Below are 27,264 nucleotides of genomic sequence, written 5' to 3'. Positions count from 1 at the left end.
AAAAAAAGAAGAAAAAAACAATTAAAGTGCAGCAATTATATTACAATTAAATGATGTTATGTGTGTAACTGATCATTTATTGCATACGTGGAGGTTGTTAAGAAAGCAAATTGCAAAAGAATGCTTATGTTTTTTTTTTCTTTTGAGAGAAAGTGTTCAAAAGTGAGAAGGCATGCAGGGGAGGGGCAGAGGCAAAGGGAGAGAGAGGATCTTAAGCAAGCTCTCTGCCCAGTGTGGAGCCTGAAGCAGGCACAATCCCATGACCCTGAGATTATGACCAGAGATCAAGAGTCAGATGCTTAACCATCTGAGCCACCCAGGTGCCCTGACTCAAGAGAAACTTTTTTTTTTTTTAAGATTTTATTTGTTTGACAGACAAAGATCACAAGCAGGCAGAGCAGCAGGCAGAGAGAGGAGGAAGCAGACTCCCTGCTGAGCAGAGAGCCTGATGTGGGGCTCGATCCCAGGACTCTGAGATCATGACCTGAGCCGAAGGCAGAGACTTAACCCACTGAGCCACCCGGGTGCCCCTCAAGAGAAACTCTTGATCATCATAAGTCTCAATGTCACCTTCCCTTATCTGCTATGGCTGTTTGTCCTCAAAATCAGTTAACACACATGCTTAAAATATCCTTCTCACTGCCAAGTTGTCAGACTAATCTCATGGTTTTTGCAAGAGCTTACAGAAGAAATGTTAGTTCATGCACTGCATGATTTGAGTGAACCAGTACTTAAAGTTAATAACAATAACCAGTATCATTGAAAATTTTTCTACATGTCAAGCTTGTGCTAAGGACCTCACAGATGCCACAAATGATGAGGGACCATGAGGCATGTGTTCTTAACAGGAGCCTGAGGCTTAGCAGTGCTGTGGTTTGCTCAAGGTCACCAAAGAAGTGAGTAGCAATCAGGATTTGAACCCCACGCTGAATCACTCTGAGGCACATGCTCTTAACCCTTAGGCTACACCTGCTCATGTCTGTGTGTCTACATTTTGGGTCACAATCATACACAGACACTGTTTGCCTCATGGTGGTCATTTCCCACGTGACTGTACCTTCTATCCCCCTTAACTGACAAGTTTTCTTCTTCCATATTCAGAATCTCTCCTTGCAGTGGCTAGGGAGGTGCCTATCTTTCTGTGTTATGCAGTTGGAGGACTTGAAGTTTTGAACATCCATGATTATCTGGCCTAAACCAGCTGGAAAAAAATTGGCCATGCATGGCTGGGGTATGTCTGTCATGTGGAATTGTGGTCAGTGCTGGGTAGTGTTCTGGATGGGGTTTGATTTGCCCTCTGTCACTTGTTCTTAAGCTGATTTCTGATGTTTTATGAATAGCAAGTGAGATACCATGTCTGCAAAACAATTTGTCAAACACAGGTCAATATTACACAAGGAGCCATTTTTGAAAGGGCTGCCTGTGGAAATCAGAAATTAGTGGAAATTTGGGTTAATTAATGAGGTTGGGTAATCCAGGTCATAGATGGGAGGATCACCTATTCTGATGACTAGGAAAAAGGAAGGTTTTTACAATCTGAGAATCAGGAAGAAGATTCAGGAAGAATCAAAGCACAAGGTGAGTGGGTGAGGCTGGAAATACACAGCTTTTTTTTTCTTTCCCTTTCCTATTTTCTTTCTTTCCTTCCATCCTTCCTTCTTCCCTTCTTCCCTTCCTTCCTTCCTTCTCTCTCTCTCTCTCTTTCTTTCTTTCTTTTCCTTCCTTCCTTCTCCCTCTTTTCCTCCCTTTCTTCTTTCTCTCTTTCCCTTCCTTCCTTTCTTTTTCTTTCTTTCTCTCCCTCCTTCTTCTTCTCTTTCTTTCTTTCTTTCTCTCTATCTTTCTCTCCTCTTCTCCTTTCCTTTCCTTTCCTTTCCTTTCCTTTCCTTTCCTTTCCTTTCCTTTCCTTTCCTGATGGTGTTTTCCTTCCACGAAAGCCCACAGTGTAAACTGCCTAAAAGGTCAAAATGGATGGACTGAAAACTAAAAGCCAGATGGAGGTTTCACTTGGACTCTATGACTGCTTCACCCATGAAATATTTGGAGCTATCAGGAAGGAAAGTGTAGGTGCCAGAGGTTGGGGTAGCCACACAGGTGGTTAGGTTACTGAAGCTCACCTCTATATCCAGATGCTGTTCTTTCCTTCCCAGTGTTTCCAGAAGCTGGTCTGCACCACACCTGCTAGTCAGCTGCCAGTCTGCTTCTCAGCCAAGCACAGCCACCTCATGTGTCTCCCATGACATTCTGAGCTGGTGAACAAGGAGAGGAATAGGAAAGGCAGGCAAATGGATATGTTACTTGGGAAGGATAACATGTTTCCCTTCACTGGCCTCCAACACGTCATGTCTGGTCCCCAGCATGCTGCTGCTTTCCCATCTCCCCATCTCAGAAAGCAGAGAAGTCCTGACTCAAGGGGCAAGGACCCTCTTGATTGTGAAAGCCCAGGCAGCATCTCCTGAGTCCGAGCTCTGCTCTGCTGGCCTCCAGAGTCCTTGTTAGGCTGAAGAAGTTGTGGTGCGATAGATCTCTCAAGAGAGCTGCTCCTGTGATTGTTCAAAGCAGAGTAAGCAGACTGGGAATCACACCTAGCAGGGCTGACTCCAGGGGAAAGAGGAGCCCTGAGGCTTCCTGTCTCTGTGTGGGAACTCATCCCAGAGCTTCTTAACCTCAGTGCAACATCTCAAGGGTGTGTTTCATTTCCCCAACTCTGGGTTATCAAGGGTGAACAAGTATTTATGTGGGTGAATATTATTATGTTTAGGGAGTCAGGTATGGACGTGGTATATTCTAGAACTGGGGAGGTTGCAGTTTTCAGGGGATACAGGGAGGGTAGATCAGTGGTGTTTGGTGTGTTCCAGTATGTTGGCACGCATGTGGATTCAAACTTTTCTATGTGGGATTTCTATATAAACTAGTGTCAGTTTATATATGTTTAAAGTACAGGATAGAGCAACAGTTATTGTCATATTTAGCAAAAGGAATTTGGAAAAATATTTACGTGTTTTCAGAGTTTAGGCTCAGTGTGGTCTTTTAAGGTTATGGTTGAAGAAAGAAGATATTCAATAGAATTCCTATCTTACCAGTAAAGTTAGTTGTTTTTAGCATGTTACTTATTGTCTGTTAGTCTGAATTTCTTCATGTGAAAAATGAGGATCACAACAACCCTTGGCACTGAAATCAAAGAACATTTCCTTTTAGGTTTTATGTAGAGAATATTGTGTATCATGAAAAGCATCATCTATAACAATGTATAGGAAATAAAACATATTCTATTATTGCCCTCAGTAAATCACTGTCTCACATAATATATTAGTCTTTTTCCTTAGCTTTTAGATGAATATTTATATTTTAATCTATATTTTAAGAGCAACCGACAACATAATAAAAAGTCACACACACACAAAAATACATGTGTCACCTGGGAGGACAAATATAGATTAGGTTACCCTTAAAAAACAAAAAAGAGTAAATAATACAGAGACAGAAAGTTTTGTGTTAGAGTTCTGCCTATTCATGTGACTAGCTTCTTAAAAAAATTTTATTTTATTATGTTATGATAGACAGCATACAGTAACATCATTAGTTTTTGATGTAGTGTCCCATGATTCATAGTTTGAGTATAACATCCAGTGCTCCATACAATACATGCCCTCATTAATACCCATTACCTAGTTAATACATCCCCCCATCCCTCCCCCCTCTGAAACCCTCTGTTTACCGGAGTCCATAGTCTCTTATGGTTCATCTCTCTCCTCCGATTCCCCCCCTTCATTTTCCCCTTCCTTCTCATAGTGTCCTCCATGCTGTTCTTTATGTTCCACAAATAAGTGAAACCATATGATAATTGTCTTTCTCTGCTTGACTTATTTCACTTAGCATAATCCCCTCCAGTTCCACCCATGTCAATGCAAATGGTGGGTATTCAACCCTTCTGATGGCTGAATAATATTCCATTGTATATATGGACCACATCTTCTTTATCCATTTGTTTATCTTGGCTCTTTCCACAGTTTGGTTTTTGTGGACATTGCTGCTATGAACATTGGGGTGCATGTGGCCCTTCTTTTCACTATATCTGTATCTTTGGGGTAAATACCCAGTAGTGCAATTGCAGGATCATAGGGTAGCTCTATTTTTAACTTTTTGAGGAACATTCACACTGTTTTCCAGAGTGGCTGCACCAACCTGCATTCCCACCAACAGTATAAGAGGGTTCCTCTTTCTCCACAACCTCTCCAACATTTGTTGTTTCTTGCCTTTTCAATTTTTGCCATTCTAACTGGTGTAAAGTGTTTTTTTAAAAACTTTTTTTAAAATTAATTTCTTTTCAGTGTAACAGAATTCATTGTTTATGCACCACACCCAGTGCTCCAGTGTTATCTCAATGTGGTTTTGATTTGAATTTCCCTGATGGCTAAGGATGTTGTTGAACATTTTTTCATGTGTCTGTTACCCATTCATATGTCTTCTTTGGAGAAGTGTCTGTTCATGTCCTTTGGCCATTTTTTTGACTTGATTATCTGTTTTTTGGGTGTTGGATTTGAGGAGTTCTTTATAGATCTTGAATATCAACCCTTTGTCTGTAGTGTCTTTTGTAAATATTTTCTCCCGTTCCATGGGTTTCCTCTTTGTTTTGTTGACTCTTTCCTTTGCTGTGCAGAAGCTTTTATCTTGATGAAGTCCTAAAAGTTCATCTTCACTTTTGTTTCCCTTACCTCTGGAGATGTGTCTTGAAAGAGGTTGCTGTGGCTGATGTCGAAGAGATTATTGCCCATGTTTTCCTCTAGGATTTTGATGGATTCCTATCTCACATTGAAGTTTCATCCATTTAGAGTTTACTTCTGTGCTTTCTATTCATTCATTCAACTTCCTAACTTCCTTCCTTCCTTCCTTCCTTCCTCCCATCTTGTTTTTTTTTAGCTTTATTGAGATATAACTGACACAGAATATTGTACAAGTTTAAAGTGTAGAGTGCAATAATTTTATGTATGTACAGATTACAAAATTATCACAATCATATTAATTGCAACATCCATGACCTCACAAGTTATAACATATTTTGTGCAGTTAGAACTTTTAAAATCTACTCTCTTAGCAACTTTCAAATACACAATACAATCTTATTATCTATAGTCATCATGCTGTAAATTATATCCCCAGAAATTATTCATCTTATAGCTGGAAGTTTGTACTCTTCGAGTGCTTTCATCCATTTCTCCCACCCTCTCTCCTCACTCCTGGAAACCATCCACCTAGTCTGTGTTTCTCTGAGTTCTGTTGTTGTTTATTTGTTTTTAGATTACACATATAAGTGAGACCACATCGTATTTGTCTTTCTCTAACTGCACTTAGCATAATGTCCTCAAGGTCCATCCATGTTGCAAATGGCAAGATTTCCTTCTTTTTTATGGCTGAATAATATTCCCTTATATTTCCAATTTTCATTGTCCACTCATCCATTGAGAAATATTTAGGTTTTTTTTTTCCATGTCTTGACTGTTTAAATACAACTGTAATGAACATAGATATGCAGACAGCTCTTCAAGATAGTGATTTTATTTCTTTTGGATGTATATACCCAGCATGGGATTGCTGGATCAGATGATAGTTCTATTTTTAATTTTTTTAAAGATTTTATTTATTTATTTGACATAGAGAGAGAGATCACAAGTAGGCAGAGAGGCAGGCATAGAGAGAGGGGGAAGCAGGCTCCCTGCTGAGCAGAGAGCCCGATGCAGGACTTGCTCCCAAGACCCTGAGATCATGACCCAAGCCGAAGGCAGAGGCTCAACACACTGAGCCACTCAGGCACCCTATTTTTAATTTTTTGAGGAACCTCCAAGCTATTTTACATAATGACTGCACTGTTTTCCATAGTGACTGCAACAACACTGCACAAGGGTCCCTTTTGTCTACATCTGCTTCAGCATTTGTTGTCTCTTGCTTTCTTGATAATAACCATCATCACAGATGTGAGGTGATAACTCATTGTGGTTTTAAAATTTTTTTAACTTTTAAATTTTTTCAAGTTTTTAATCTAAATTCCAGTTAGTTAACATGCAATGTATTATTAGTTTCAGGTATAGAATTTAGTGATTCAACACTTACCTAGAATACCCAGTCCTCACCACAACAAGTGCACTCCTTAATACCCATCACCCATTTAACAACCCCCCCCCCCACCGTCTCCTCCCCTTCAGTAACCCTCTTAACTGTATAGTTAAGAGTCTGTTTCCTGGTTTGTCTCTCTTCCCATGTTCATCTATTTGTCTCTTAAATTGCACATGTGAGTGAAATCATATGGTTTTTTCTTTCTCTGACTTACTTTGTGTAGAGACTTAACATTCTCTAGCTCCATCCATGCCTTTGCAAATGGCAAGATTTCATTCTTTTTGATTACTGAGTAATATTATTCACACACACACACACACACACACACACACACACACACACTCCATTCATCAGTTGATGGACATTTGGGCTCTTTCCATAATTTGGCTATTTGGGATAATGTTGCTATAAACATCAGAATGCATGTATCCCTTCGAGTCAATACTTTTGTATCTTTTGGATAAATATCTAGTAGTTCAGTTGCCAGATTGTAGTGCTGTTCTATTTTTAATTTTTTGAAAAAACTTCATATTGTTTTCCAAAGTGACTGTACCAGTCTGCATTCCCACTAACAGTGTATGAGGGTTCCCCTTTGTCTATATCTTTGTCAACAACTTTTGTTTCCTGTGTTGTTAATTTTAGTAATTCTGACCAGTGTGAGGTGATATCTCTTTGTCGTTTTGATTTTTATTTCCCTGATGATGAGTGATATGGAGCATCTTTTAATGTGTCTGGCCATCTGTATGTCTTCTTTGGAAAATGTCTATTCATATCTTCTGCACATTTTTTTGAACTTGATTATTTTGGGGGGAGTGTTGAGTTTTTAAGTTTTTTAAAATGTATTTTGGATACTAACCCTTTATCAGAATGTCATTTGCAAATATCTTTTCCTCTTAGTTTTGTTGATTGTTTCCTTCACTGGGTAGAAGCTTTTTATTTTGATGAAGTCCCAATAGTTTATTTTTGTTTTTGTTTCCCTTGCCTCAGGAGATGTATCTAGTAGAAGTTGCTCTGGCCATTGTCAAAGAGGTTTCTGCCAATGTACTCCTTTAGGATTTTGATGGTTTCCTGTCTTACATTTGGGTCTTTCTTTCATTTTGAATTTATTCTTTTGTATGGTGTCAGAAAGAGGTCTAGTTTCATTCTTTGGCATGTTGCTGTCCACTTTCCCAACACCATTTGTTGAAGAGACTGTCTTTTTCCCAATGGATATTCTTTCCTGCTTTGTAGGAGAATAACTGACCATATAGTTGTGGGTTCATTTCTGGGTTTTCTTCATTGTGGTTTTGACTTACATTTCCCTGGTGGTTAGAAATGTTTAGCATCTATTCATGTGCCTTTTGGCCATTTGGATTATTTCCTTGAAAAAATGTATTTTCAGGTACTTTGCCTGTTTTTTTAGTTTTGCTATTGAGTTGTATGAGTTCCATGTGTATTTTGGATATTAACCTTTCATCAGATATGTGGTTTGCAAAAACTTTGTCCCATTCTGTAGGTTACCTTCTCATTTTTTTAATTGTTCCTTTGATGTACAGAAGTATTTTAGTTTTATGTAGTTCCAGTTGTTAACTTTTCTATTTTTTATTGTGCCTTATTTATTTTCTTTAAATTCAATTAGCCAATATATAGTAGTACATCATTAGTCTTTGATGTAATGTTCAATGATTCATTAGTTGCATATAACATCCAGTGCTCATCACATCACATGCCCTCTTTAATGCCCATCACCCAGTTACCCCATCTGCCACCCACCTCCCTTTTTGCAAAACTAAGTATATTTCCAATTGTCTGTGTCTTCAATTTTTTAAAAATCAATATCTGATGGTTTTCAGCACAGAGATATTTTACCTCTTTGGTTAAGTTTATTCCTATTTTATTGTCTAGTTATTGTAAGTGGTATTATTTTCTTTATTTATTTATCAGATAATTTGTTGTTAGTGTATGGAAACACAACAGATTTTTCTGTGTTGATTTTGTCCCTGGCAGCTTTACTGTATTCAGATTTATTATTATAGTTGTTGGTAGAGTTTCAGGATGTTCTAAATATATGATCATATCATCTGCTAATACAGACACTTTTACTTCTACCTTTTTAATTCTGATACGTTTTATTTCTTTTTCTTGCCTAATTGCTCTGGATAGGATTTCTGTACAATGCTGAATAGGAGTAATGAGAGAGGGCTTCTTTGTCTTGATCCCAATCTTAGAAGAAAAGCTTTCAACCTCTGACCACTGAGTATGATGTTAGCTGCAGGCTTGTCAAATAGCCTTTATTATGTTGAGAGATGTTCGTTCTCTACACAATTTATTGAGGTTTTTATCACAACGGAGTTTGCATTTAATCAATTGATTTTTCTGCACCTACTGAGAGAATCAAATTATTTTTATCTTTTAGTCTATGAATCTGGTGAATCACAGATGGATTTACATATGTTGAACTACTCTTGCAGCCCAGGGATAAACCCTACCTTCTCATGGTGGTTAACTAAACCTTAAGAGGATTATTCTGAAATATTTGTCAAACAGTTTATTATGTTATTTCTTTTGGTTAGTTATTAGAACTTTATTAGTTTCCTTTGGTAGTGTTGGTTTTACCTGATTCTTCATGATCTTAATTCCTTGCCTTGGTATCTGTATATTTGAATAAGCAGGCTCTTCCTCTACACTTCACAGATTTTATTTGGCAAGGACAGTCTTTCACCAGTCAGTTCAGCTTGGGTCTGTGGACAGGTCAGTTGGTAGCATACTTGAGCAGGTGAGACTTGCTATTATGGTCTCTGTTGGATGAGGCCACTGCCCACATTGAGGTCCGTGGGCTACAGTGGCTGGATAATTTTTTTTTTTGGTGTTTTTCTTTTTAATGTGTCTACTATGTTTATGGAAAATTCTAGAAGTGAACAATTCAGACAAAAATATTTTCCTTGCACCCAAAACCATGGCAGAAGCGGCTGTCTGGGCAGCTCCAGACTGCCAGAGAGGTTCCAAGCAGTGATTGCACACTGAGATTTTTCTGCTGGCCCCAGCTGGGAGTGCCTGGTCTTTCCAGGTCTGAGAGCACCGGGCTGGTGCTTGTGTGCCCCTCTCTCAGTGGAGGGCACAGGGCGCGTCTCAGACTCTGATAGCACGGCAGGGCACTTGCGTGGGGACTGCAAAAAGGTTGTGCTTCTGTTGGCTGGTGAGGCTCCCAGCCCCTCATGGGAGCCAGGTCCCACGCCCTCTCAGGCGCGCTGGTGGCTCAGGGACCAAGACCTGTTTTCTCTGCCGCACTCTCTCTGGCTCTGTGCCAGAGGTGGCTGTCCTGGGTCTGGGGACTTAAGCCCCTGTCCCTAATGTCCTGATTCCCACAATTACCCCCCACCCCCGTGATCCTTTGCTCTTTTTGAGTGCTTTCTACCAGACTCCCAAGTTAATGCTGGTCCCCAGACGCAGGGCACTCTCGTATTGGGATATTACTTTCCAATGGGTCATCTCTGGTGGCTCCCTCCCCCTTTTGTTTATCTTCCGATATCAGTCCAACTTTCCCACTCCGCTTTACCTGCCAGCATGTGTTGGAGAGGATGTGGAGAAAGGGGAACCCTCCTACACTGTTGGTGGGAATGCAAGTTAGTGCAGCCACTTTGGAGAACAGTGTGGAGATTCCTCAAGAAATTAAAAATAGAGCTTCCCTATAACCCTGCAATTGCACTACTGGGTATTTACCCCAAAGATACAGATGTAGTGAAAAGAAGGGCCATCTGTACCCCAATGTTTATAGCAGCAATGGCCACAGTCGCCAAATTGTGGAAAGAACCAAGATGCCCTTCAATGGATGAATGGATAAGGAAGATGTGGTCCATATACACTATGGAGTATTATGCCTCCATCAGAAAGGATGAATACCCAACTTTTGTAGCAACATGGACGGGAATGGAAGAGATTATGCTGAGTGAAATCAGTCAAGCAGAGTCAATTATCATATGGTTTCACTTATTTGTGGAGCATAACAAATAGCATGGAGGACAAGGGGAGATGGAGAGGAGAAGGGAGTTGAGGGAAATTGGAAGGGGAGGTGAACCATGAGAGACTATGGACTCTGAAAAACAATCTGAGGGTTTTGAAGGGGTGGGGGTTGGGAGGTTGGGGGAACCAGGTGGTGGGTATTATAGAAGGCACGGATTGCATGGAGCACTGGGTGTGGTGCAAAAACAATGAATACTGTTAAGCTGAAAAAAATAAATTAATTTAAAAAATATTTTCCTTTTGTGGAGCTTATATTCTAGTGGGGAGACAGTGAAAATATACTTAATATGTAAGTAAGTTTCATGGTTTTTAAGTGACATAAAAGGTAGTTTGCAGAGAAATCAGGAATACAAGGTAGAGGCTGCAACTTTAAGTGGTGTTATGATGAATGGTAATGATGGCTGGTCTCACCCAGAAGGTGGTATTTGAACAAAGAATTGAAGGCAGCAGGGAACAGAGCCACTGGGATATTTGCAGGAAAAGTATTTCAGGGAACAGATTTAGCAACTGCAACATTATGAAATTTGACAATGCCAGCTATGTCCAAGCAACAAAAAGATTCTTCCCTGAAGGGCAGTGAGCATGCAGAAGAGCAGGAGGAGATATATTTACATATGTGTGCGGCTTTGTTTTTTTTTTAATTTATTTTTGTATTGAGGGGATAATTTTTTTTTTATTTTAAAAAGTCAACAGGGCCTAGGTCCTTTAGGCTTTGTGATTTGATTTTTACTGTGAATTATTTGTGTAGCCCTTGGAAGTTTTTCACCAAAAGAGTAACATGATTCAGCTTTAAAAAGGATCATTCTGGCTAGAGAAGAGGGCTGTGTGAAAGCAGGGGGACCACCTAGGAGCTACCGCAACAGTGCAGTTAAGAAGTAATAAGCTACCCCAACCTCCCACTCCCCCCCACTTCAAACCCTCAGATTGTTTTTCAGAGTCCATAGTCTCTCATGATTCACCTCCCCTTCCAATTTACCCCAACTCCCTTCTCCTCTCTAACACCCCTTGTCCTCCATGATATTTGTTATTATAGAGGGCACGGATTGCATGGATCACTGGGTGTGGTGAAAAAATAATGAATACTGTTTTTCTGAAAATAAATAAATCAATTTAATAATTAAAAAAAAGTACTTGATTTATAGTTAACCCTATATTTATATACCACTAAGAGAAAGGGGGAAAAACACTTTTTTGGTCTTTTTTTTAATGTTACAGAAAAAAAAATACAATCTGGAAGAAGTTAAATTTTATTTATATATATATATTTATACATTTATATATAAATGTATAAATGTGTAAGTCTATTAAATGTGTAAGAATCAAGTCTAAAAAAGAAAAAAAGAAGTAATAAGCTAGGGGGCGCCTGGGTGGCTCAGTGGGTTAAAGCCTCTGCCTTCAGGTCAAGATCTCAGGGTTCTGGGATCGAGCCCTGCATGCCATCAGGCTCTCTGCCCAGCAGGGAGCCTGCTTTCCTTCCTCTCTCTGCATACCTCTCTGCCTACTTGTGATCTCTCTCTCTCTGTCAAATAAATAAATAAAATATTTAAAAAAAAGAAGTAATAAGCTAGGATGGTAGCAGGGAAAGTAGTAAAAAATTGGTGAATACTGTTTTTTGTTGTATTTTGGAACAGACAAGAGTTGCTGATGAATTGAGAGTGTGAGAGAAAGGTAGGAGTCAAGGATTCCTACATTAAAAAAAGTTTTTATCTAGATTCCAGTTAGTTAAAATACAGTGTAATATTAGTTTCAGGTGTACAATATAGCGATTCAATGTATCCATACAACATCTGGTTCTCATCACAACAAAGGTGCTCCTTAATCCCCATCACCTACTGAACCTGTCCCCCAACCCAGCTCTCCTCTGATGGCTAACAGGTTCCTACATTTTGGTTTGAACAACATGGAGTTATCAGTAACTAAGATGTTAATGAAAAAAATATGTGTACATGTGAGCAGCTGAAGGTAATGAGTTTGTAAACCATGGCAACAAAATAGTCAAAGTTTGTTCAGGACTTACAAAATGCCAGACAATGTTCTAAGTTCACCATGTGTTTTAACTCATTTAATCTTTTAGGGCAGGAATAAATTCTTACTATTAGATTGGAAGAATTAATTAATTAGTTAATTCAATTATTCATTTAATAGCAATCCCGTGGCAATAACAGTGATTCTAGATATCATTTTCTTTTTTGGGAAGATACAAAGATAATGATCACAAGAACTGATATCTGTTGTGCATTTATTATGTGTTTTAGCATGAAACATCTAATTTAATTTCAAGAAAAACTTCTGCAGACAATATATTTTTGTCCACACTTTACAGCTGATGTAACAGATCTTAGGGAATTACCTTTTGTGCTCAGGGCCAAAAATTAATGTGTGGTATAGACCAGACTCAATTCTTCTGAGAGCTGAGCCCAAAGACTCAATCTTCCCCCTCTACACTCTCTTGGAACAGGCGAACTTCCATGCCCTGAAGTCTCTCCCTAGGGAGAGAGGGGACCTGCAAGATGTGAAGTTAAAGCTAGATTTGAGTGCTCATGGTAGCAAGTGGTGTGGGAGTTCGCAGGAGCCAGACTTACTCTTCTTGGACCATAATGTGCTGTCAGGAGAGGCTGACCCAGTGCACTGGCAACTCTGGTGATGGAGGCTGAATAAGACTTTCCTACTTCCCCTCTGGAACTATGTATGAGCAAGGAGGAGCCAAGAGTGTCCCTGAGATCTGGGTCACCCTCTCAGGTGACTCTAGCAGCTCAGTCCCTCTAGCCCCTAAACATGTTCCTCCCCAAGGTCTGATAGGAATTTGTGGCCATTAGTCTGCTTTGACTCTTTCCTTAACCAGGAGCTTAGGGACTTCCCATGAGTCCTCTCCGAGGTTTGTAAAATGGTTATCTCCTGCCTGTTGCCCTGGAGCTCAAGGACAGTCTCAGAGAGCTCATGAGGTTATGGGCTCACAAAGGCTTTCTTCTTACTTTTTGTTCCTGGTGTTCTAAACAGAAGCTGAGGACTCAAGAAACTGTATTAGAAGGTACCTTAGCTCACTAAGAAGTGGCACAGGTCAGAGAGAGCTGGGAATTCTAGGTGGGCAAAGTGTGTCTCTGTGTCTAGAGTTCTACATATGTATGGGTCTGTGTGGTTTTTCCTTGCTTGTACAATGCAGATATAGGTATGTTTTGTTCATGAATTGTGTGTGTGTGTGTGTGTGTGTGTGTGTGTGTGTGTGTGTGTGATTGACTGCTGGTCTTATCCTTTTCTTCTCTTAGACAAGGGCATAGAAGTCTAAATAAGTGTTGCCCCTTTAAACAAGTGCAGGGAATCTGTGTCTGTGATCTTGGGTCTCCTCAGTCCCTTTGAGATCAAGTGTTTGCCCCCTCTCTTTTTATAACTCCCATATTTTCATCCTTGGACAGACATCATAGTTAAGTGAGATTGTGTAGTCTGAAGAGAAACGCATGTGCTCCCCAACCTGGGGGAGAAGTTTCATGAATTTACTCATGACTAGCAACAGGTGAGAGGTCTTAAAATGTCACCTCAGTGTTTGATTATGTGTAATGCCGCATTTTGTTTATAAGTTATATTTTATATCGTTCCAAATGTTTAGAGTATGTTGTTATTGTATGTTTCATGTACTTATCTTAGGTTCCTCTGGTTCTTTTCTTTGAACTCAACTACTTTTTAAACTATGTTTCAATAGTGGTCATATGTATACTACTGCATTAAGTGTGTGGGTTCACATGCATTTCCAGTCCTGGACGTGTGTTATATACCAATGGGTATAAGCTCAGTGTCTGCAGTATAGTAGCCTGAGGCCCAAACTTCAGTCTCGCTCTTACATATTTTGTGATCTTAGGAAGTGACTTCATCTTTCTGAGCCTCAGATTCTTCACTGGCAAGGGAAAGGTAACTATTCTTACTTCATTATGCTATTTTAAGGATAAATGAGGCAACGCACACAAATAAGTCAGCACCATACTTGTAGCATAATAGGCGGAATGGAAGGAATTTTTATTAGCTTTCGCTGAATCTGATGTTTGTGTCACGAAGGTTCCTATTTCATCATTGTCTAAGGTAGGACAGGTAGAATTCTGAGAAAACAGATCCATTTAAAGGCTTCCTCTCATACTTCAAGGTCACAGTCTGACCTCCTTTCCATGGCTATAGGCCCAGCTGTCTCCATCTAAAGGTCCTGCCTGAATCAAAGTTCATGATTGGTCCTAGCCCTCTTGTTTTCTTCTGATTTCTCAGTAAGGACTGACACAGGTTATGGCAGTGAACAGGCATGCCTCCACGTAAAAGTCAAGTCACTTCCTTCTTGGTAGCCATGAACCAAGATACCTGTGTCCCTGAGCAAGGTATCTTGGTCCTTAAGTAGGACTCACTGTCTTGTTCCTACACTTGAGTGAGAATGTCAGTCTTGATTCTTTCTTTGAGGGTATGTGTTTTATCCTAACCTTTAGTCGAATGTCCAAATAGATAATAAATCTAGAATCTACCACCAGAGTAGAGTCAAGGTGGGTAAGTCAGTAATCTTTTTGTTTCAGTTGTTATATCTATAAATTGAGGACATGAAGTTTGCCTTGTGTACTAAACAGTCCCTAAATATACACTTGTTGTTTTCAGAGAAGTCAAAGCATGTGAAAATCCTTTGTAAATTGTATAAACATGAGTGCTAAATTTTTCTTAGAGGGAGTTAAGGACATTTTGGACAAAGGTAGTTGACACATAACTTCTCTGGACATTCTAATGAGAGTATGATTTCTATGCAGAGTGGTTAAAAGTATGCACTCTGTCAGACATATGTTGTGATTCTATCTATTGCACTTAATTGTGTGTAACTTTGCACATTTAAATAATGTACATATTTGTTGTCTCATAGTTAAAATGACTATAATGACACCATTTGTAAGGACTATGGTGAGGTTCTGTCTGAAGGTATATGTAAAACACTTGAAATAGTGCTTGGTGCTGTTCTTAATGTTGCTTTGGAAAAACTGGATGGACATTTTTGGTAGTAGGGAATTTGAAATAACTTAAAACAGGCAGAACCCAGCCAATTGTACTGAAAGAATATGATAAAGCTTCAGTAATTCTGTTCCAACTTAGGGATCTTTGCATCTGTTTTTTTTTTTAACTATTTTAATTTTATTATTTTTAAATTTCTTTTCAGTGTACCAGAATTCATTGTTTATGTACCACACCCAGTGCTCCATGCAATGCATGCCCTCCATAATACCCACCAACCTCCCACCCCCCACCCCTTCAAAATCCTCAGATTGTTTCTCAGAGTCCACATTCTCTCATTGTTCATCTCCCCCTCCAATTTCCCCCAACTCCCTTCTCCTCTCCATCTCCCCATGTCCTCTGTGTTATTTCTTATGCTCCACAAAAAAGTGAAATCATATGATAATTGACTCTCTCTGCTTGACTTATTTCACTCAGCATAATCTTTTCCAGTCCCATCCATGTTGCTACAAAAGTTGGGTATTCATCCTTTCTGATGGAGGCATAATAATCTGTAGTGTATATGGACCACATCTTCCTTATCCATTCGTCCATTGTAGGGCATCTTGGCTCTTTCCACAGTTTGGCGACTGTGGTCATTGCTCTTCACATCCTTTTTTTTTTTTTTTTTTTTTAAATTTTTTGTTTCTTTTCAGCGTAACAGTATTCATTGTTTTTGCACCACATCCAGTGCTCCATGCAATCTGTGCCCTCTCTAATACCCACCACCTGGTTCCCCACCTCCCCATCTCCCTCCCCTTCAAAACTCTCAGACTGTTTTTCAGAGTCCATAGTCTCTCATGGTTTGCCTCCCCTTCCAATTTCCCTCAACTCCCTTCTCCTCTTCACATCCTTTTTATTTCTTATTTTTTTTATCATACAATTTTCTGCCTTTTTTAAAAAATTTTTTATTTTTTATAAACATATATTTTTATCCCCAGGGGTATAGGTCTGTGAATCACCAGGTTTACACACTTCACAGCACTCACCAAAGCACATACCCTCCCCAAAGTCCATAATCCCACCCCCTTCTCCCAAACCCCCTCCCTCCAGCAACCCTCAGTTTGTTTTGTGAGATTAAGAGTCACTTATGGTTTGTCTCCCTCCCAATCCCATCTTGTTTCATTGATTCTTCTCCTACCCACTTAAGCCCCCATGTTGCATCACCACTTCCTCATATCAGGGAGATCATATGATAGTTGTCTTTCTCTGCTTGACTTATTTCGCTAAGCATGATACGCTCTAGTTCCATCCATGTTGTCGCAAATGGCAAGATTTCATTTCTTTTGATGGCTGCATAGTATTCCATTGTGTATATATACCACATCTTCTTGATCCATTCATCTGTTGATGGACATCTAGGTTCTTTCCATAGTTTGGCTATTGTGGACATTGCTGCTATAAACATTCGGGTGCATGTGCCCCTTTGGATCACTACGTTTGTATCCTTAGGGTAAATACCCAATAGTGCAATTGCTGGGTCATAGGGCAGTTCTATTTTCAACATTTTGAGGAACCTCCATGCTGTTTTCCAGAGTGGCTGCACCAGCTTGCATTCCCACCAACAGTGTAGGAGGGTTCCCCTTTCTCCGCATCCTCGCCAGCATCTGTCATTTCCTGACTTGTTGATTTTAGCCATTCTGACTGGTGTGAGGTGATATCTCATTGTGGTTTTGATTTGTATTTCCCTGATGCCGAGTGATATGGAGCACTTTTTCATGTGTCTGTTGGCCATCTGGATGTCTTCTTTGCAGAAATGTCTGTTCATGTCCTCTGCCCATTTCTTGATTGGATTATTTGTTCTTTGGGTGTTGAGTTTGCTAAGTTCTTTATAGATTCTGGACACTAGTCCTTTATCTGATATGTCGTTTGCAAATATCTTCTCCCATTCTGTCAGTTGTCTTTTGATTTTGTTAACTGTTTCCTTTGCTGTGCAAAAGCTTTTGATCTTGATGAAATCCCAATAGTTCATTTTTTCCCTTGCTTCCCTTGCCTTTGGCATTGTTCCTAGGAAGATGTTGCTGCGGCAGAGGTCGAAGAGGTTGCTGCCTGTGTTCTCCTCAAGGATTTTGATGGATTCCTTTCACACATTGAGGTCCTTCATCCATTTTGAGTCTATTTTTGTGTGTGGTGTAAGGAAATGGTCCAATTTCATTTTTCTGCATGTGGCTGTCCAATTTTCCCAGCACCATTTATTGAAGAGGCTGTCTTTTTTCCATTGGACATTCTTTCCTGCTTTGTCGAAGATTAGTTGACTATAGAGTTGAGGGTCTATTTCTGGGCTCTCTATTCTGTTCCATTGATCTATGCGTCTATTTTTGTGCCAGTACCATGCTGTCTTGATGACGACAGCTTTGTAATAGAGCTTGAAGTCCGGAATTGTGATGCCACCAACGTTGGCTTTCTTTTTCAATATCCCTTTGGCTATTCGAGGTCTTTTCTGGTTCCATATAAATTTTAGAATTATTTGTTCCATTTCTTTGAAAAAGATGGATGGTACTTTGATAGGAATTGCATTAAATGTATAGATTGCTTTAGGTGCATAGACATTTTCACAATATTTATTCTTCCAATCCAGGAGCATGGAACATTTTTCCATTTCTTTGTGTCTTCCTCAATTTCTTTCATGAGTACTTTATAGTTTTCTGAGTATAGATTCTGTGTCTCTTTGGTTAGGTTTATTCCTAGGTATCTTATGGTTTGGGATGCAATTGTAAATGGGATTGACTCCTTAATTTCTCTTTCTTCTGTCTTGCTGTTGGTGTAGAGAAATGCAACTGATTTCTGTGCATTGATTTTATATCCTGACAGTTTACTGAATTCCTGTATAAGTTCTAGCAGTTTTGGAGTGGAGTCTTTTGGGTTTTCCACATATAGTATCATATCATCTGTGAAGAGTGATAATTTGACTTCTTCTTTGCTGATTTGGATGCCTTTAATTTCCTTTTGTTGTCTGATTGCTGAGGCTAGGACCTCTAGTACTATGTTGAATAGCAGTGGTGATAATGGACATCCCTGCCGTGTTCCTGACCTTAGCGTAAAAGCTTTCAGTTTTTCTCCATTGAGAATGATATTTGCGGTGGGTTTTTCATAGATGGCTTTGATGATATTGAGGTATGTGCCCTCTATCCCTACACTTTGAAGAGTTTTGATCAGGAAGGGATGCTGTACTTTGTCAAATGCTTTTTCAGCATCTATTGAGAGTATCATATGGTTCTTGTTCTTTCTTTTATTGATGTGTTGTATCACATTGACTGATTTGCAGATGTTGAACCAACCTTGCAGCCCTGGAATAAATCCCACTTGGTCGTGGTGAATAATCCTTTTAATGTACTGTTGAATCCTATTGGCTAGTATTTTGTTGAGTATTTTCGCATCTGTGTTCATCAAGGATATTGGTCTATAGCTCTCTTTTTTGATGGGATCCTTGTCTGGTTTTGGGATCAAGGTGATGCTGGCCTCATAAAATGAGTTTGGAAGTTTTCCTTCCATTTCTATTTTTTGGAACAGTTTCAGGAGAATAGGAATTAGTTATTCTTTAAATGTTTGGTAGAATTCCCCCGGGAAGCCGTCTGGCCCTGGACCTTTGTTTGTTTGGAGATTTTTAATGACTGTTTCAATCTCCTTACTGGTTATGGGTCTGTTCAGGCTTTCTATTTCTTCCTGGTTCAGTTGTGGTAGTTTATATGTTTCTAGGAATGCATCCATTTCTTCCAGATTGTCAAATTTATTGGCGTAGAGTTGCTCATAGTATGTTCTTATAATAGTTTGTATTTCTTTGGTGTTAGTTGTGATCTCTCCTCTTTCATTCATGATTTTATTTATTTGGGTCCTTTCTCTTTTCTTTTTGATAAGTCGGGCCAGGGGTTTATCAATTTTATTAATTCTTTCAAAGAACCAGCTCCTAGTTTTGTTGATTTGTTCTATTGTTTTTTTGGTTTCTATTTCATTGATTTCTGCTCTAATCTTTATGATTTCTCTTCTCCTGCTGGGCTTAGGGTTTCTTTCTTGTTCTTTCTCCAGCTCCTTTAGGTGTAGGGTTAGGTTGTGTACCTGAGACCTTTCTTGTTTCTTGAGAAAGGCTTGTACCGCTATATATTTTCCTCTCAGGACTGCCTTTGTTGTGTCCCACAGATTTTGAACCATTGTATTTTCATTATCATTTGTTTCCATGATTTTTTTCAATTCTTCTTTAATTTCCCGGTTGACCCATTCATTCTTTAGAAGGATGCTGTTTAGTCTCCATGTATTTGGGTTCTTTTCAAACTTCCTTTTGTGGTTGAGTTCTAGCTTTAGAGCATTGTGGTCTGAAAATATGCAGGGAATGATCCCAATCTTTTGATACTGGTTGAGTCCTGATTTAGGACCGAGGATGTGATCTATTCTGGAGAATGTTCCATGTGCACTAGAGAAGAATGTGTATTCTGTTTCTTTAGGATGAAATGTTCTGAATATATCTGTGATGTCCATCTGGTCCAGTGTGTCGTTTAAGGCCTTTATTTCCTTGCTGATCTTTTGCTTGGATGATCTGTCCATTTCAGTGAGGGGAGTGTTAAAGTCCCCTACTATTATTGTATTATTGTTGATGTGTTTCTTTGATTTTGTTATTAATTGGTTTATATAGTTGGCTGCTCCCACGTTGGGGGCATAGATATTTAAAATTGTTAAATCTTCTTGTTGGACAGACCCTTTGAGTATGATATAGTGTCCTTCCTCATCTCTTATTATAGTCTTTGGCTTAAAATCTAATTGATCTGATATAAGGATTGCCACTCCTGCTTTCTTCTGATGTCCATTAGCATGGTAAATTCTTTTCCACCCCCTCACTTTAAATCTGGAGGTGTCTTCGGGCTTAAAATGAGTTTCTTGGAGGCAACATATAGATGGGTTTTGTTTTTTTATCCATTCTGATACCCTGTGTCTTTTGACAGGGGCATTTAGCCCATTAACATTCAGGGTAACTATTGAGAGATATGAATTTAGTGCCATTGTATTGCCTGTAAGGTGACTGTTACTGTATACGGTCTCTGTTCCTTTCTGATCTACCACTTGTAGGCTCTCTCTTTGCTTAGAGGACCCCTTTCAATATTTCCTGTAGAGCTGGTTTGGTGTTTGCAAATTCTTTCAGTTTTTGTTTGTCCTGGAAGCTTTTAATCTCTCCTTCTATTTTCAATGATAGCCTGGCTGGATATAGTATTCTTGGCTGCATGTTTTTCTCATTTAGTGCTCTGAAAATATCATGCCAGCTCTTTCTGGCCTGCCAGGTCTCTGTGGATAAGTCAGCTGCCAATCTAATATTTTTACCATTGTATGTTACAGACTTCTTTTCCCGGGCTGCTTTCAGGATTTTCTCTTTGTCACTGAGACTTGTAAATTTTACTATTAGGTGACGGGGTGTGAGCCTATTCCTATTGATTTTGAGGGGCGTTCTCTGAACCTCCTGAATTTTGATGCTCGTTCCCTTTGCCATATTGGGGAAATTCTCCCCAATAATTCTCTCCAGTATACCTTCTGCTCCCCTCTCTCTTTCTTCTTCTTCTGGAATCCCAATTATTCTAATGTTGTTTCGTCTTATGGTGTCACTTATCTCTCGAATTCTCCCCTCGTGGTCCAGCAGCTGTTTGTCCCTCTTTTGCTCAGCTTCTTTATTCTCTGTCGTTTGGTCTTCTATATCACTAATTCTTTCTTCTGCCTCATTTATCCTAACAGTGAGAGCCTCCATTTTTGATTGCACCTCATTAATAGCTTTTTTGATTTCAACTTGGTTAGATTTTAGTTCTTTTATTTCTCCAGAAAGGGCTTTTATATCTCTCTAGAGGGTTTCTCTAATATCTTCCATGCCTTTTTCGAGCCCGGCTAGAACCTTGAGAATTGTCATTCTGAACTCTAGATCTGACATATTACCAATGTCTGTATTGATTAGGTCCCTAGCCTTCGGTACTGCCTCTTGTTCTTTTTTTTGTGTTGAATTTTTCCGTCTTGTCATTTTGTCCAGATAAGAGTATATGAAGGAGCAAGTAAAATACTAAAAGGGTGGCAACAACCCCAGGAAAATATGCTTTAACCAAATTAGAAGAGATCCCAAATCGTGAGGGGAGAGAAAGGGGATAAAAAGAGGTTCAAAAAGGAAGAAAGAAAAAAAAAGGAAAAAAAAGAAAAGAAAAGAATTAAAAAAAGAAAACAAATAAGAAAAATATAAAAAAGAAAAAATATATATATTAGATAAACTAGTTAAAAAACGTTAACAAAGAAAAAGCTAAAAGTTAAAAAAAAATTTTACCAGAAGGCGAGAAAAAAAACAAAAAATGAAAAAGAAAAAAAATTAAATTAACTGCAAGACTAAAAAAAATCACAGGGAAAAAGCCATGAGCTCCGTGCTTTGCTTTCTCCTCCTCTGGAATTCTGCTGCTCTCCTTGGTATTGAAACCGCACTCCTTGGTAGGTGAACTTGGTCTTGGCTGGATTTCTTGTTGATCTTCTGGGGGAGGGGCCTGGTGTAGTGATTCTCAAGTGTCTTTGCCCCAGGCGGAATTGCACCGCCCTTATCAGGGGCCGGGGTGAGTATTCCGCTCGGGTTTGCTTTCAGGAGCTTTTGTTCCCTGAGCGCTTTCCGTAGAGTTCCGGAGGACGGGAATACAAATGGCAGCCTCCTGGTCTCCTGCCCGGAGGAGCCGAGAGCCCAGGGCCCCACTCCTCAGTGCGCCCTCAGAGAACAGTGCCAGTTACTCCCGTCTACCTGACCTCCGGCCGCGCTCCGAGCTCACCGAGCCTGTGGCTGGTTCAAGGCAACCTCGAGGTGTGAGCTTACTGTCGGCTCTGTCTCTGTAGCCGGCTTTCCCGTTCCAATACCCGCAAGCTCTGCGACACTCAGACACCCCCGATCCTTCTGTGACCCTGCGGGACCTGAGGCCACGCTGAACCCGCGTGGGCTTCGCCCCGGTTTAGCCTCTGGAGCGATGTCCCTCAGCGGAACAGACTTTTAAAAGTCCTGATTTTGTGCGCTGTTGCTCCGCCGCTTGCCAGGAGCCGGCCCCTCCCCCCCGGGGTCTATCTTCCCGTCGCTTTGGATTCACTTCTCCGCCGGTCCTACCTTTCAGAAAGTGGTTGTTTTTCTGTTTCCAGAATTGCTGTTCTTCTTCTCTTCGATCTGCCGATGGATTTTCAGGTGTTTGCAATCTTTAGATAAGCTATCTAGCTGATCTCCGGCTAGCTGAAGTAGTCTCAGCCTGCTACTTCTCCGCCATCTTGACCGTGTTCTTCACATCCTTTTTAAAAGGAAATGATGCATAATCTCTTTCCTGGTGCCCATTTCACATTTTGATCTTAGTAAATTATTGGGGTTTGAACCTGGCTTGATATAAAGATATAGACTTCTTGGACATAGGGATTTCCTATTTCTTGTTCACTACTGTGTACTCAGTATGGGACAAAGCTTTTTCTCAATAAATATTTGTTGAGTAAAGAATAATTGTCCTTTAGCTGTTTTCCGAAAAAAAAAAAAACTGGTAAATGTGTAGTTTCATGTATCATTAGAGCTAGAGATGGACAAATTATCTCATACACCAACAGTTGTGAAAAATAAACAGAAAGGTAGTTAAAATTAAGAATTTTCATAGAAAGGAACTTATTAAAACATTATGACATGTTGACTGACCTTCCCTATTTTCCCCACTTGCCAGAAGAGATAAGAACAGCATGAGGAGGGAGAACCAGAGCAGCGTGTCCGAGTTCCTCCTCCTGGGGTTCCTCATCCAGCCAGAGCAGCAGGGAGTGTTCTTCACCCTGTTCCTGGGCATGTACCTGACTACAGTGCTGGGGAACCTGCTCATCATCCTGCTCATCAGGCTGGACTCCCGCCTCCACACCCCTATGTACTTCTTCCTCAGCCAGTTGGCCCTCTCTGATATTTCCCTTTCATCTATTATAGTTCCAAAGATGCTCATGAACATGCAGACTCAGCAACAATCCATTCACTATGTGGGGTGCATTTCTCAGATGTATTTTTTCATACTTTTTGGTTGTCTTGACAACTTCCTTCTTGCAGTGATGGCATACGACAGATATGTGGCCATCTGTCAGCCACTCCACTACACCACTGTCATGAGGCAGGAACTGTGTATCTCATTACTAGCTGGATCCTGGTTCTTCTCTTGCATTCATGCCCTGCTGCACACCCTGCTCTTGGTCCAACTATCATTTTGCGCTGATAATACCATCCCCCACTTCTTCTGCGACATCACTGTGCTCCTGAAGATGAGCTGCTCAGATATCTCTCTCAATGAGCTGGTCATCTTTACTGAAGGAGGAGTGCTTTTCATCCTGCCCTTGAGTAGTATCTTGGGCTCATATGTCCACATAGGGACAACTGTCCTGAGGATCCCCTCTACCAAGGGACTCTTTAAAGCCTTTTCTACCTGTGGCTCCCATCTTTTTGTGGTGTCTTTATATTATGGGACACTTGCAGGTGTTAACTTTTTCTCCACATCATGGGACTTCAGTGACAAAGATATAATTGCTTCAGTCATGTATACAGTAGTTACCCCTATGCTGAACCCCTTTATCTATAGCCTGAGGAACAAAGATATAAAACAGGCCCTAGAAATCTTTGTCAAGAGGGCTAACTTTTAAGTGACAATCACTAAATCTGGTTACTGCAGTCATGCAATGGAGATATATCTCCTCAAACTATAATATGATTGGCAACTCTATGTAACTTAAAACAAATATACATTCTGCTGTCATAGTGTTGTTAATATGTCCACCACGTCAAGTTTGTTACTTGGTTTGTTAAATATCCTTTATCCTTAATTTTTTCCTCCTTGTTCATCATCTCTTATATGTTCAAAATCTTATGTGAAACATTGCTGCACAATTGTAATTGTGGACTTATTTTTCCCCTTTTAGATATGCCCTGTTATTGCTTGTGTATTTTATAAGCTGTCATTGAGGACCTGCAGATTTAACATCATGATCTGCTTCTATGTACTGGTTCTTTAATGCAGTGGTGTGCTGAAGCTGGCTTGCATTGGCTTCAAGCTGAATGTGAACATCTCTTTCAACTCCACATTTAATGACATCACTTTGGTAGATTGAAATCAGCCATACTGGAAATAATTACACTATGGTAATTGTCAAATGCTACAAAGCAAGGCTCCTCTGAGAACTATTTTTATTCATTTAACATCACACTACTGCATTTATAAATAGGAGATATTTCTCTTTATCTCTAGCAGCAGCTCCTGGCTTAACATCTCATCTACTTCTTCTGATTATCAGTATAGATGTGTCAGCTTTCTTTTGGTTAGCATTTACATGGTATGTCTTTTTCTTATTATGTTCAGTTAGCCATCATATAGTACATCATTAGTTTTTTTTTTACATCATTAGTTTTTGATATAGTGTTCAACAATTCATTAGTTGTGTATAATACCCAGTGCTCACTACAACGTGGCTACTACCTATGTGGTATTTCTTTTCCATCAATTTCCTTTAAAGTGTTCTATGTCCTTTTATTTACTTAATTTTTAAAAAATAATTTATTTTCAGCATAACAGTATTCATTATTTTTTCACCACACCCAGTGCTCCATGCAATCCATGCCCTCTATAATACCCACCACCTGGTAGCCCAACCTCCCACCCCCCGCCACTTCAAACCCCTCAGATTGTTTTTCAGATGTCCTTATATCTATGAGACATTCCTTGTTAGCACTGTGAAGTTTGGTTTCATTTCATTTCATTTCATTTCATTTTTTCAGTGTTCCAAGATTCATTGTTTATGCACCACACCCAGTGCTCCATGCAATACATGCCCTCCTTAATACCCACCACCGGACTCACCTAATGCCACACCCCTCCCCTCCAAAACCTTCAATTTGTTTCTCAGACTCCACAGTAGATCATGGTTCATCTCCCCCTCCGATTTCCCCCAATTCACTTTTCCTTTCCTTCTCCTAATGTCCTCCATGTTATTCCTTATGATCCACAAGTAAGTGAAACCATATGATAATTGACTTTCTCTGCTTGACTTATTGCACTCAGCACAATCTCCTGTAGTCCCGTCCATGTTGATACAAAAGTTGGGTATTCATCCTTTCTGATGGAGGCATAATATTCCATTGAATATATGGACCTTATCTTCTTTATCGAGTCATCTGTTGAAGGGCATCTTGGCTCATCTTGGCAATTGTGGCCATTGTGGCTATAAACATTGGGGTACATATGGCCCTTCTTTTCACTACATCTGTATCTTTGGGGTAAATACCCAGTAGTACAATTACAATTGCAGGGTCATAGGGTAGGTCTTTTATTCATTTTGAGTTCTTTGCCCACTCTCACCACTCTTGTTCAACATAGTATTAGAAGTCCTAGCAACAGCATTCAGACAACAAAGAGAAATAAAAGGTATCCAAATTGGCAATGAAGAAGTCAAACTCTCTCTTCGCAGATGACATGATTCTTTATATGGAAAACCCAAGAGACTCCACCCCCAAACTACTAGAACTCATAGAGCAATTCAGTAACGTGGCAGGATACAAAGTCAATGTACAGTTATACACTAACAATGAAAATACAGAAAGGGAAATTAGAGAATTGATTCCATTTACTATACCACCAAGAACCATAAGATACCTGGGGATAAACCTAACCAAAGAGGTAAAGGAACTGTACTCGAGGAACTACAGAACACTCATGAAAGAAATTGAAGAAGACACAAAAAGATGGAAGACCATTCCATGCTCTCGGATTGGAAGAATAAACATTGTTAAAATGTCTATATTGCCTAGAGCAATCTATACTTTTAATGCCATTCCGATCAAAATTCCACCAGTATTCTTCAAAGAGCTGGAGCAAATAATCCAAAAATTTGTATGGAACCAGAAGAGACCCCCAAATCGCTAAGGAAATGTTGAAAAACAAAAATAAAACTGGGGCATCACGTTACCGGATTTCAAGCTTTATTACAAAGTTGTGATCACCAAGACAGCATGGTACTGGAATAAAAACAGACACATACCAGTGGAACAGAGTAGAGAGCCCAGATATGGACCCTCAATTCTATGGGCAAATAATCTTTGACAAAACAGGAAGAAATATACAGTGGAAAAAAGACAGTCTCCTCAATAAATGGTGCTGGGAAAACTGGGCAGCTATATGTAGAAGAATGAAACTCAACCATTCTCTTACACCATAACTAAAGATAAGCTCAAAATGGATAAAAGACCTCAACGTAAGACAGGAATCCATCAGAATCCTAGAGGAGAATGTAAACAGTAACCTCTTCGATATCAGCCTCTTCGATATCTTCTTTCAAGATATGTCTCCAAAGGCAAAGGAAACAAAAGTGAAGATGAACTTTTGGGACTTCATCAAGATCAAAAGCTTCTACACAGCAAAAGAAACAGTCAAGAAAACAAAGAGGCCCAGGTGGTGGGTATTAGAGAGGGCATGGATTGCATGGAGCTCTGGGTGTGATGCAAAAATAATTAATACTATTATACAGAAAATAAATAAAAAGTAAATTAAAAAAATTTTAAGGTATTGAAAAAGAACAGAGGCAACCCACGGATCGGGAGAAGATATTTGCATATGACAGTACAGACAAAAGGTTGATATCCAGGATCTATAAAGAACTCCTCAAACTCAACACACACAAAACAGACAATCATATCAAAAAATGGGCAGAAGATGTGAACAGACACTTCTCCACTGAAGACATACAAATGGCTATCAGACACATGAAAACATCTTCATTGGGGAGATTCAAATTAAAACCACATTGAGATACCACCTTACACCAGTTAGAATGGCCAAAATTAGCAAGACAGGAAACAACATGTGTTGGAGGGGATGTGGAGAAAGGGGAACCCTCTTCCACTGTTGGTGGGAATGCAAGTTGGTGCAGCCTCTTTGAAGAACAGTGTGGAGATTCCTTGAGAAATTAAAAATAGAACTTCCCTATGACCCTGCCATTGCACTACTGGGTATTTACCCCAGAGATACAGATGTAGTGAAAAGAAGGGCCATCTGTACCCCAATGTTTATAGCAGCAATGGCCATGGTCACCAAACTGTGGAAAGAACCAAGATGCCCTTCAATGGATGAATGGATAAGGAAGATGTGGTCCATATACACTATGGAGTATTATGCCTCCATC

General features: G+C 39.7%; 1 protein-coding gene across 1 annotated transcript in view; it reads left to right on the top strand.

Moving 5' to 3' along the window:
• LOC116570908 (olfactory receptor 1J4-like) overlaps positions 1–23,736 on the top strand; it is a 29,304-nt gene extending 5,568 nt beyond the window's left edge. The window contains exons 2-4 of the mRNA XM_032308526.1: positions 14,460–14,475; positions 17,312–17,358; positions 22,798–23,736. Of these exons, the coding sequence (XP_032164417.1) occupies positions 14,460–14,475; positions 17,312–17,358; positions 22,798–23,736 (1,002 nt within the window). The remainder of the gene's footprint in view (positions 1–14,459; positions 14,476–17,311; positions 17,359–22,797) is intronic.
• The last annotated feature ends 3,528 nt before the right edge of the window (positions 23,737–27,264 follow it).

This window comes from Mustela erminea, chromosome 12 (genome assembly GCF_009829155.1).
Source record: "Mustela erminea isolate mMusErm1 chromosome 12, mMusErm1.Pri, whole genome shotgun sequence".
Taxonomy (NCBI): Eukaryota; Metazoa; Chordata; class Mammalia; order Carnivora; family Mustelidae; genus Mustela; species Mustela erminea.
Note: the sequence above shows the minus strand (reverse complement) of the source record. Positions and strands in the feature narration are given on the sequence as shown.